Raw genomic sequence first — 13319 nt, forward strand, 5'->3', positions numbered from 1 at the left:
CACCTGAAGGATGTTTTGCCAAACGGGCATTGCGTACTCAAGTACAGGCCTGATGATAGATAGGTAAAACTTAACTAATTCACTCATAGAAGCTCCACTACGTTTAAGAACTCTAAGAGAACATGGGAGTTTCATTACACCAAGTAATTTATAGGTTGACACTCTCAATAACTTTATAATAATTACCAATAATAAAAGGATTAAGTATAAGATCATGATAATCAGTCCGTGCCCTAAAGTGTTGCCACCCACATCGATTGAAAGTGATCTCAGACCAATTGCATTAACATGTACACTTGCAAAAGTAATGGAGGGTTTCGTTCGCGACCGTCTTGTTAAATCAGTGTCTAGTGAACTTGATCCTCGCTAATTGCACAAGCCGGCCACTCCACTAGAAAGACCCATCAATTTTGTTGAAAGTTTTCCTTTGTCAATAACTCTAACCACTCCAAAGTTCATTTTCTGTCCATCCGACACTTTTATCTTGGATTCAACCTTCAAATTGCTTGAAACTCTTTGTCAAAGTCGAATCAGTCGCACTTGCCCAAGAAAGGTAAATTTATTTTGAAATAAATAGGAATGCACGTTTATATGCAAAGAGGAAATGTTTGTAAAAATGCCAGTGTCGGGTTATCAGTACTTGCACGTACTTGCTTGATTAATCGCCTTGGCGCTTTTCTCTGGGCGCTTATCAAGTTTTTGGTGATTCATATGTACTGATTATTAAAATTCATCACTTTTCCCCCGAAAAAATACAGGGGCAAGAAGAAGAGGAAGAAGAAGAAGAACAATATGGTTTTGGTGGCAAAAATCGGCACGTATTTTAAAGTGGCATTGTCAGATGCAGGGCTTATTCCGGGGAAAGGTGCTTAATCGTATATCTTCCCTTTCAGATGTGGCGCTTGCTCGAGAAGATATAGTGAATACAAAAGACGTTAGATAGATTTAGTCTTAGTACTAGGACCAACTAACAGTAGTAATATGACTTTCACATGAAAAGGAAAATATATCGTAAGTACTCTTGCTTGGAAGATGGAACAAAGCAAACAGAAACATTTCGAAGGGCATAAAATGTCTCCTGCTTCAAGATATCAAATAAGAAAAATAACAAAGACTTCAGTTTACTCTGTAAAGACTCGAGACCCGAGAGTCAAATTTAGTAAAACATCGCCCATAATTCAAAGTCTTTCTTGCAAACGCAAGAAAACAACGTTAAAGTGGTATCCGGTTTTGGTCTTTTATTTTTGTCGCTATGAGGGCAACTTATCTTAAGTTTCACTCGTGCAAACTCGATGGAACAACTTCTGCCATCCAAAAATGTCAAAACATTTTACCAAAAACTTTTATCTATTACTAACAAAGTCAGCCGAAATTTCATAATTTTGTTTTTTAACGAAGCTGACTGTCAGGAAATGCCAGCATGGCACCTTTCCTTACATGGTCAAAACACACTTGTTTTCTGAAACCAAAATATCTTGTGCTTGTAGGGATGCTGCTGAACTGGAAGGAAGTGAAATATCCAAAATTTAAGTTATAGAACACCCAGAAATCTAAGCAACGATTGCGAAAATGTCAACGGAAACTCCACTTCGAAATGTATCACGTCTTTCGCGCCGCATTGTATTCTTTGATTGCAGTCACGAGATAAGACGACCGTGTTGGCGCCAAAACAATATAAAAATGTAGATGAAAGACTTTTCACCCTGATGGCCGCTGTGACGTCAGGTGCAAACAAAGAATAGCCTGCGGGGGACCCTGCGGGGACTATTTCAGCACTCGCTCTTTCTCCATTCAGCGCTCTTTCCCTACCCTTTTAGCGCTTGCCGCTACGCATGCCAACATTGTACAATATAAGCAAACTATCGTATAACTGCTCGGTTGGTACGATCGATTAAACATAGAAAATGAACGGTTCATTGTCGTGTGCTCTTGTTGTTAGGCCTTTACACATTCTGCCGGCAGAATTTCGTGAATAATTAGGCCTCAGGAACAGAAAATATCATGGGCCATTTTTGCAGGATTTGGAGCGTTCAACCACGATGGCATGAACCACTGTGACATGAACCACGATTGCATGAACCACGATGGCAATAAACCACGCTTGCATGAACCACCAAAGCATGAACCACGATGGCATGAGCCACGATGGCATGAACTACGATGGCAGTATGGACCACGATGGCAGCATGAACCACCATGACATGAGCCACCATGGCATGAACCACGATGGCAGCATGAACCACCATGACATGAGCCTCCATGGCATGAACCACGATGGCAGCATGAACCACCATTGCATGAACCACGATGGCAGGAACCACGCTTGCATGAACCACCATAGCATGAACCACGATGGCATAAACCACCGTGACATGAACCACGATGGCATGAACTACGATGGCAGTATGGACCACGATGGCAGCATGAACCACCATGGCATGAACCACCATGACATGAGCCACCATGGCATGAACCACGATGGCAGCATGAACCACGATTGCATGAACCACCATTTCATGAACCACCGTGACATGAGCCACCATGGTATGAACCACGATGGCAGCATGAACCACCATAGCATCAACCATCGTGACATGAACCACGATGGTATGACTACGATGAGCCACTATGGCATTACCCACCGTGGCATGAACGATTGTTCGGCCGGAACGAAGCGCCAGAAATGCTAGCCTCCTTCGCAGCCGTTTTTAGGCTCTGTTGGGGACGAACCGAGCCTAAAAACGGCTAGAGAAATGCAGGAATACTGTACGATCTATAGCTGCATTTGCATGTTGAGGCACGAGACATTTCCAACCTCTCAGCGAACCAAAACACTTTGTCGAAAAAGAACCCAGATAATTTAGGGGCCTTCTTTTCGCTCAATAGTTGAGGCATCCAACCAGTGAACGGAGGTTGTAGGTTCGAGTCTTTCCCCCTTGATGCAACTAGTTTACGGCAAAACATGAAATTAGTGGAAGCAATAGTTATAAAAGCTTTCACATTTTTTGCTAGTGTGAATTAAAGTGCCGACTACACGTTCAACATTATAACCGATTCAGGGAACGAAAGGAGTCGAATTCTGTATTATTCAGAAGGCCTTATAAACTCTGCATTGGGAAAAGATTTAAGTGTACAGACAAGTCATCCATTACGTGTGCCTTAAATATGTTATATTCGTACGACGATTGTCACGATTGCTATATTAGAAACGCTTGTAAAGGCTGTAAAGGCTGAGGTCGTAGTTGTAATTTACAAGGACGGAATACCAAAACGATAATCCAACTAAATCACTTATCCTGGTGCGTAAGTGAACAGATTTATTGAAGCACAGATCAATGTTCCTTGAACGAAGGTCACAACTCGATACCACGAGATAAAAGAATCGACGGAATCGATTGACAAGTCAAAAGGTTGATACGGAGTCGCTAGTTGTCTGTTCGAACTGAAAGCGATAAAATCAAACGAGAACGTATTTAGCTAAATTACATAAGACAGATATAGGTACAAATAAAACTAAACTAGATACATTTCCAAATAAGCGAAAGAGAACCCAATTCCACTAGAAAATACACTAAATAAGCCTTAAATTGCGAGGAAAGTAATACGACGATTTAACTCTTGGTAGAGTGGTTTTCAATTGAGTGTCGAAAGTAATTAGATAATTACTTTGGTTTAAGATTACTTCACTCGCGCCACTTTTTCAACCAATCAGAAGTGAAACCAAAACCAATCATGGCTCGCGCGTGCACATTTGCTCGCGTTTTGTGTCGGCTACGTGTAATTACTTCGTATTTTGATTGGTTTATTGGATTGTCTCCGTCCTTTTTGATTGGCCAAAGTAATTACTTTGGTTTTGGTTTTATGACACTCGATTGAAAATCGCTCTATCAAGCAGTCAGCAGACTCATGCTCAAGAGTAGCGATTAATCTGGGGGGGACTTCCATACAAAAAGGACGGGGGTATTCGTCGGAAAATTTGAAAAGAACCCCGAACAGGTACCAAGATTATGTCTTGTGGGCATGGCATGAATTTTTTTCACCCCTTAGAGGCACCAAATTATGGGTTTTAATTAGATAAAATTAAAAATAAGTTAATTGTCAAATGTCTCCTGTGAAACTTTTTCGGCTCAATACCCTAAAAAGTACCACTAAAGCTCCCGCTGTGGACCTTTTGAGGCTGAACACCCTAAGAGGTACCAAAACCGCTTTTTTTTTTAACTCCTGAAAGGTACGACGAGCACCCCCGTCCGTTTTAAATGGGAGTCCCCCCAGGGGGGGGGGGGGGGGGGGGCGATTATGGACTTAAATAAATTACTGTAGCTTGTGATGAAAAAACTAAATAGATTCCTTGCATAAACAAAAAGGATAACGATATTGCAAATGAATACCAAAACTAAGCGAAAACCTTCTAATGGTGAAATCGACACGGGAAACTATACGGCAAAAGGAATACTTTACTCACTTTGGTTTGCACACACACCGATGATATTTTGACTCAGTCCAAGCTAAGTTTGATTGTAGGTGAGCACGAGTGTAGATAGAAATAAAGCCCCAATGACTGACAGAGGTTAATACCAAAGGGTCTAGCTACACCAGAACTGAACTAACTGAGCTTAACTGAACTGAACTGAACTAACATGATTCGAACTAACGTGATTCATGAACCACTGTGTTTTGCGTGATGAATTTCCGGCCATTTTATTGTTTTAAAAATGTACGTATTGTTTTCGAACCGCTTTGATTAGGTTTTGATTGGACATGGATTTAAATTAATATGGATCGATAAAAGTCATAAAATAGACCACCAATGGTTTTTAAACAAATAAGATAAGACAGTACGTCATCTTTTGTCGCGTACCTCAGAAAGATTGGAACCACGTCCTCTGACGAAGGGTTAGGTGAATTTTTCTTCCTTTTATGTGAAGTGCATAAACTAACTATTGTTCGTTAGAGCGGGAATAGTCGGAATATTGACCAATATTCAGAATATTGTGGCTTTCGTGCAGACACGATACATACGTGAATACCACGGACTAACCGTGCGTGACTGGTTCAGGAAGTAAGGAAAAACAACACACCACAAATAATACGTCTCGGTGAATTCAACGACAATCCATTAATTCAGGAGATCTCAGGAGACTAACAATCGAATTTTCTGTAGAAAACAGTCATCTACAGCGAACGAAAGCGAACCGAGGCACGCAAACACACAAATCTTAGATTATTTTTCTTACTCTAGAAAAACCAGAAGTAGTAAAGGGTCGCATTAGTTAGAAGTCTAAATGTGACTCTATTAAACATGGACAGGTCCAGAGATTCCAACCCTCCCGATTTGACGTGTTTCTTTCCGCTTTCCCAATTTTTATCAGATTCTCCCGATTTATCACGAAATTCTGAAAACAAGGGGAAAAAATAGTTATCTTAAGTACTTTTTTGCGATTTGAGTGTAAAACGTTTAATATGTGTCCTCAGGAGTGTCCTATAATGTTTGTCCCAGTCTCCCCATTGAACACCTTTTGTTGAGCAGACTCATAAGGCCCGCAGTCTTACTTCATTTAGCAGCTCCAAAAATGGCGGGACTCTAGTGGTAAGAATAAAGACCTTATAGAATATCACAAAAATGGTGTCAAAATGCAGGAAATGCCACTTGAGAGAAACTGACTTTGCAAATTTCCCGGGGGAGGGGAATTCCCTCCCCATCCCAGCGATTCAAGCGAAGAAATAATATCTCTTTGAGACGAAGAACCAACAAAAAACGGCATTCTGCAGATGATGCCAGAGAAACCTTTCAGGAATTTCGTAGGAATCTCAGGAGAGCTGTCCAATCAAAAAGACGGAGGAGCAATGCTGTTCCAGGCCGGATGTGCGGCTACAACAAAGGTGCAATGTTGATCAAGTCCCTCTACTTTTGTTGTTGAGCAGGACAGGACTTATGATTTTTCCGGAAACAAACAGGTCTGGGTTTCTCAACCAGGCTCCGGTCCTGATAAAAGACAGGCAACTCTTCAACTCTGAATAAGAGCAGAAGGGAAGCAGACTGTTAAGCCAGCCATTATATTTCGAGGTAAGGGGAATGTGTCAACAGAGGAAAGAGATAACTACGACAAAGATATTGACGTTTATTTCCAGCAATGTGCATGGGTTGATTCAGAAATAAACACGAAGTGAGCACGAAACACTCTGACAAATGGCCTGAAGGGTGATCCTGCAGAAAAGGTTCTGTTTGCAGACAATGTTGGATTTCAGCAGGCACAGAACGTCCATGAAGTTTGCAGAGATTTCAACGCTGTCAGTGGTCTATTTGCTGCCTGAAAATCACACGGACAAAGTAAAGCCAATAGATGCTGGTTACGGAAAAATGATGAAAAAGAAAATAGGTGAACAGATGGAGAAGTGACTGGAGGAAGAGAAAAATCTTGAAAAGTGGCATGATAGCAGTCCTGCTAAGACAAGAAGGGTCTTGATGACCAAATAGGCTGGTGCTGCATCATTTGATTAAATGGACACATCAATGTAGATGTTTTGTACATGATTGTCCCTGAACGTATAAGGTTCAAGCCCCTGTGGTCTGATTTCTCATCTCCATTCGCTGTCATCAAATATCCAGTTTTCTCAAAAAGTTTCTTAACAAAAGTGGTTGTCAGAATGTAGCTCCCTCCATAGATTGACATTTGTTTACTTCCTCACATTTATTTATTTTTATTCAAAATACACTGTATATACTGTAAATAGCCAAACATGTTTTGTTCTGTACAGCATGGAATTGATTTGTAAACAAGGCAGGCATATTTTTCCTGTTGAAATTTGCATGGTGATCATACAACTGTAAATATGGCCAGGCCCATGATACAGGACTTGTTTCGACAACAAGACTTGACATTTTTGTAAATGCTTTACAATTATAGCATATTAGTACTATTACAGTTCCCCGAATGCTATCACTATGATAACGTTTGCAAATAAGAACCTACTAAGAACCTAGTCAGCCAGTTATCGGAAAAAAATACCCCAAAATATAAGAACCTGTTCAGCCTGAAATCCAAAATTCTAGGTTCTTTATACGCGGGTTTTTACTGTATTGAAAGTTTTGTTCAAACTCGGCACCATTCAATTATCCATGCGTGGGACATTGAAACAACGAAACAAATCGTTGTTATGTAGCAAAAACTAAGAATAGTAAGGAAAACTAGGGCATAATTGTATGTTTGGGCTATTATCTTTCGTAATAGTGATTTCAAATTGCCTGATCTTGCAAATGATATAAGGAAACTGGACCACTAGTCATCAACTCACTCCTCCCTGGCTCTAAATGCAGAGTTTCACATCATTTATATATAAATAATCCAACTTTTACTATCATTTTTTTTCTCCTTATAATGTTTTTCGTGTGCTTATTGCGAGTAAAGAAGATGAACGAAAAAGGGTGGTTCTCGTGCTCGTTTCTTTGCAACACAACGACCAAAGGAAAATTTCGGGTAACAAAGCTCATTGTCAAGGCAAATACTCGCGCTAATTGACGACATAAATTATGCGCAGTAAGGATGCGAGGAATCACCCTAAAAGGGGTTAACTTTGCGCTTATGAACATTTTTCACGGTGTTTTTTTCCAACTACCCCATCACCGTTTTTCCCCAGACATCAGTGATTTTAGTGCTCCATTAGGAATATTTGATCACTTCCAGCTTATGGGTAATCCACTGAGCAGATTTGTCTTTTATTTTGACTCTCGATGCAAGATGCCTCTCCGTTTGCCAATCTTTGTATTATTGGTGGTTAACAAATTATCTATCATACATCACGCGCTTCTTGGGCATGCGTGCAACACAATCGTACTCAAGAGCTGCATAGATCCCAAGTGCGCAAGCTGCAACTGTACTACGACTTGACTTCAAACCAATGTGAGCTAAGCAGTGCGACAAAAGAGGAGGCGCTGGATAAACTTGTGAAGAAGGACTGCTTCATTTACGCAGAAAGACTCAAATAAACTGCTCATAGATTATGGAAGGCTCTTCATAGCCAGTTCTCAAACAGAAGTCAAATTTCAAAACAGATTCTCGTCTGTTTTTAACACTTTATGACTGTTTTTTATTTGATTTGTTTCTGCTCAATAATAACACTTAAGTATAAAGCGCGTTAGTATATTGGCAATAAAAAAGTTTAAATAAGTTTGGTGTCCCAGGCCTGTATAACTACAACATTTTATGGATTCCATAGTTAAACGACTTGCGACTTCCGCTAAGCAAGTGAACCTATAGTAAGTTCTAGTGATTTTCAGTACAACGTATATTTTTGCCTTCGTTGAAAGATGCTTCTTCCTTCGTCCAGTACCGAAGATGATCAAGAGCGTTGAGCCACCTATAAGAAATATCAGCAAGACGTGAGGTTTAAGCAGCATTTAGTTTTACAGAGTTACATACTCGAGAGTCAGACAGACAGACAGACAGAGAGAGACAAACGGAAACTGAGAGGTAAGGGAGGGACACGGGGCAAGAGGAATACGGGTGGGTAGGAGAGCGGAAGAGTAGAGGGCGGGAAGCGTGAGCTCTAAAAAGGTGGGAGCGAAATAATTTATTAGGGGTGGGAGAAACGCGAAAACATGCGGGAGCTCGGTGAAAAAGCTACCGGAGGCGGGAAAACAGGGGACGGGATGCAGGAGATTTTCACCCCCTACCACCCACTCCCACCGCCACGACAGACAGACAGTAAGGGCGACCTGATGGATACCATTTGCTTACTTCATGTACTATTTTTAATTCTATTTTCCTCTTATTTATCTTATAGTATTTCTTCTTTGTATAATTCTATTTTTGCTCACTGCGTGTTATGTGTACGTGCGTTTGTCTATGTTTTTGTACCGACCTAAACTAGTATTATCGGTTTTGTTAAACTGGCTGCTTGCCCTCTTTAACTCTATGCTTATTTCAAGTAGCCAGTCCCTTTTCTCTTTTCATAAATAAATGAATTAATTGTCTGTGAGGTAGCTAAATGGGGAAGATAAAGCGTGTTGTTGTTGTTGCTGTTGTTGATGGATGGAATGATGGCTAATTGGATAGATAAATCGATAAATAAACAGAAGCAGAGAGACAGGGAGTTGTCTTATGAAGGGAAACGCGTTGTACCTTTCCTTTTCCTCTTCATCCTTTGCTCTAATCTCGAAAGTTCTCTTGGGTGTCACCACATTGAAACACGACTTCTTACAGTATCCTGCGGAAGAAGGCCAGTCTTGAACTTCGGTGATATTTTTTATGTCAATGAATCTAAGGAAACCAAAGGACGCATCATGCTTCTTAAGAGATTTCCGTGACCAACACAGGCTCTGGGGACAGGTGGTAGTTCTTCGCCCAGCCTCCACCCAACTCTGGGATGAGTGTGAAGCTGCAAACTACAGCATAGGTGACTCTTTACTTTTTCGGTAAGGGTGTGTGTGTGGTTTTTTTTTTTTTTTCTTACTTCAGACTACATTTTATGTTTTAGGTGTGGAGGAGAAGGAGATAAGGCCAACGGGCATGGTGGTTGGGGGAAGGGGTGGGTGAGAAACAATAACGTGAATAGGTTTTTTTTCTGGAAAACACGCATTTCAAAAGGTAAGGGATTACTTGTAGCCTATACTTGTCTCGGTGTCAGATTTTCCAGCAATGAATGCGTGCCTCACACCGTAACCAGATCTATCGCGTCCATTCACAAAACTGGTAAGCGAAAACACGAAGAAGAACGGAAGGCAAACCTTTTTTGCTTATCCGGCACGAGTAAAAACAATCTCTTCACACCTCATTAGTTTTCTAGTGAGTCCCAATATGATTTATTATACTCAAAAGACTCATGCAAAAACGTATTATCTATGAGTTTTAAAAATCATAATCATCGTCATCATCATTATTATTATTATTATTAATATTATTATTATTATTAGTTACGTTTAAAAAGGCTCCCTAGAGTTTTACGGCCGAGCGCAAGCTGGGCACGCGTATGGCGCGTAAAGCCTGAATCGCGCGTCTTTTTCTGATATTTGTGACGTCAGCGTGGCCAAATCTGTAATATTAACCGCTAATTTTCTCGTGTTCACTTCGGTAATTTTTTTTAATTGGCTCAGTTCTAACCACATAAAGTTCCTATCAAATGCTCAGAATTTGTTAAAATCTGTATTAGCTAATCGAATATATTTAGAAAAATAACAAATTACGGAATATTGGCAAAACCGTCTAAACGACCTTGACTTTTTGCTACTTCAATATGTCAGGCAATATAATTTTCATAATGTGGCAAAGAATAAAAAAATTTCACAGAAGAAAAGTATAAATATTAAGAAATTTAGGTCGAAACAAAGAATATATCTCCCTGTCATTCGATGTGATGTTGTCATGGTAATGGCCATAATCCAAAAATTGACACCAAAAAAATAAGCCTTGTTATATCGGTACCCATACTGGTAAATCTCTGTAGGGAAAACTTCAAGAGAAATTAATTAGGTTTCTTTTTGAAACTCGTGCCTTGTAGTAAAGGTATTCGCAAAAACTCTATGGAGCCACTTTAACCGCTGTTAACAATGGAACATATTTTGTTTTACCTACCCTCTGGGAATAGCATTGTAATAATAGAGCCTGCCGTCGTTGCTTGCTGTAAACCAGCGGTGTCTCCACATTCTACCTGTAAGTCCTAAAACACCACGCTTCCATAACATTCCACTGATGTGATTCAACTAAGTAGGAAAGAGGACATTAAAAAACAACTGTACGCAATTGAATAATAATAATAATAATAATAATAATAATAATAATAATAATTGAGAAACGATAAGGGCCCCCAGGTTATCCATTGGGATCTCAGCGATAAATGTGGTTTTGAAAGGACAACAAAATGGTATGACCACGAACCCGACCCAGTCTGTTGTTCTGAGAAGTAAAAACTTTTGTGGGATTTTAAGATCCAAACAAACCATCACATTGGACACAACAAGCCCGATATTGTGCCCCTAAATAAGGAAGAGAAATCATGCATTATAATTGATGTTGCCTTGTCGGAGACTCCGTAATTCGATATTGATTGACTAATCTCGTACCCAAATCTTACTCTGTCACTGGAAATGTGAGATCTGGTAAAGTTCGACAGTACACCATTTTTCATTGGCTACTGGAAGAATTAGCTGCATGCTTGTAACCAACCATTCACAATTGAGAAAGTTACACGAATGCATAATAATTTTATTTCATACCTTAATGCACTCCGCAATGTGTTCCCTCCGCTTAATTTCTTCCAACTAGCATAACAAACAAAGAAACGAAAAAGAAAAGAAAACAGCAGCAGTTTACGCGATATTCGGCGTCAAAAACAAGCCGCCGATTGAGAGCGAAGGAACATTGCCAACAGAGTCTTTAGAACTTTCTTATTGGTCATGAATATAGCTTTGCGTTTAGCTCTCTAAGACGTGGGTTAACAAGGACTGGTTCCCCTCCCCCGTAATAAACTCATAAACGCTTTGTGTTATTTACTTCTGCTGGTTTCGTTTGATTTTTGAGGGAAGGAGGCAGCGACACTTAAATCAAGACCAAACAATGTAACTTAACAAAAAAGGTATACACCTTATTCCAAAATTGCACCTAATTTATTGTTCTTTTGTTTGCATGTTAATTAGCCCTTTTTGGATCGTCAACAAGTTCAAATTACAAAAGAATTTTGAAGTGAAAAATAAGGTAAAGATGGCTTATTAACAAGGAAACAACAGAAAAATAAATTGGCCACCATTGATGCTTAACAATTATCCTGCTAAATCGAGCAGAATATGGCCTGAGACTAAACTTAGGCTAAAGCTAGGGGATATTCCGCAGGAGTGAGCAAGACAATTGTTTTGTTATTCGACGCGTCGATTATAAAGCGAATTTTACCGAATTTACCACAGAAAAGCTGTAAAAAGGCGCCCTGTTTTTCTCCCAATTCACAAGAAGCACGTATATATAGAGGATATTACATCGGCAGGTTAGTTTGCAGGTTGCAGGTTGCAGGTTGCAGGTTGAAATTTACTGTGACTGTTACATGAATAGCTAACCTTAGGCCTAATTAGGCCTAAAACGTTTCTTTAGGCCTCCTTAGGCCTAAAAAACGTTTCTTTAGGCCTAATTAGGCCTAAGGTTAGCTATTCATGTAACAGTCACAGTAAATTTGCAACCTGCAACCCTGCAACCTGCAACCTGCAACCTGCAAAAAAAACTAACCTGCCGATATTACATGACCGCGCGGGGATACGAATTTTATCTTCGAGTGCTGCAAGTATCTCTCACGAGAGAGCGAAGCGAATGTTCTGTTTATTATATAAGATATTAATGAAATGTCTAAATTTAAAACAACTTGTTTTATTCAGTTTCGAAATGATGAAAAAGTGGTCACTAACCGCTAAAAGACGCATGTTGTGTAACATGAAACAAGATATGAAAGTTATGAAAAACAAATCATGATAATGTCAAATTTGCAATAAAAATGTTAATGTAGTAGAGCAGAATTATAATAAAGCACAAAAGTATCTTACAATGAGGAGAAAGCTCGCGTTTTATTGGCTAATCGTGTTGGTTACCATGACAACACCTATATCCTCACATGTGAAAGATAGAAATGATATGTTCACTGCGCGCGGTGAAGATATGGTTTTTTAGTAAAAGGAGAAATCCTGGTATTTCTTCAATATCTATATAATAAAGCAAGATATCTGTAGCGTGCGTACGACGAGATTACGGTTTTACAATGTGTTGTTGCTCATTGTGAAGATGCCACCTCTTGACATTCAGACCCCAGCAATACACAGGACGTTTGTTGCATCAACCAAGTTTAATGGCCTAAGCTCCCACGAGCCTCCCGTAGGTCAGTCAGTAGAGCATCCGAAATAGCAATCTGAATGTCATAAGTTTACTCCAATTGGGAGAATTCGTTTTTTTCCCGAGTACTTGTGTGTATTGCCGTTTACAGAAAAATTGCATTTCCAAGGTTTAATCTTCCTTGATTAAATTGAACACCTCAATTCCTATCTCTTGCTGAAGAATATCATACCTTTGTCATCAAGTCTTCAATCCTCGACTGCAGGTGTGTAACGTCTGCCTGCAAGCCGTCTCTCTCCTTGATAACTGCTTCCATATTCATGTTATCTATCCTCATCTGTCTCATTTTAGACTGCACCACCACGTTCTTATCTTCTAGTTCTCTAATTTTGTGCTGGAGTTTCTGGATTGTGGCTTGCTTGGTCTGAAGATATAACCACACAATAGAGCTAGACGTGTTTAATTTACTGCTACTTTACTTCCTGATGTTAAACATGGCCACACAAAATGAGTTCGCCC

At 39.8% G+C, this 13319-nt stretch overlaps 2 protein-coding genes across 2 annotated transcripts in view; one reads left to right on the plus strand and one right to left on the minus strand.

The window, feature by feature from the left end:
• The first annotated feature begins 2084 nt into the window (after positions 1–2084).
• On the plus strand, positions 2085–2690 carry LOC137976856 (cation channel sperm-associated protein 1-like). The gene has a single exon (XM_068824192.1). It carries the CDS (start codon positions 2085–2087, stop codon positions 2688–2690), a length of 606 nt encoding a protein of 201 aa, XP_068680293.1.
• Positions 2691–8246: 5556 nt separating this feature from the next.
• LOC137975341 (uncharacterized) overlaps positions 8247–13319 on the minus strand; it is a 62563-nt gene continuing 57490 nt past the window's right edge. Inside the window, exon 9 of the mRNA XM_068822433.1 lies at positions 8247–8355. Within this exon, the coding sequence (XP_068678534.1) occupies positions 8262–8355 (94 nt within the window). The 3' untranslated portion in view covers positions 8247–8261. The remainder of the gene's footprint in view (positions 8356–13319) is intronic.

The sequence above is a fragment of the Montipora foliosa genome, chromosome 11 (assembly GCF_036669935.1).
Source record: "Montipora foliosa isolate CH-2021 chromosome 11, ASM3666993v2, whole genome shotgun sequence".
Classification (NCBI taxonomy): domain Eukaryota; kingdom Metazoa; phylum Cnidaria; class Anthozoa; order Scleractinia; family Acroporidae; genus Montipora; species Montipora foliosa.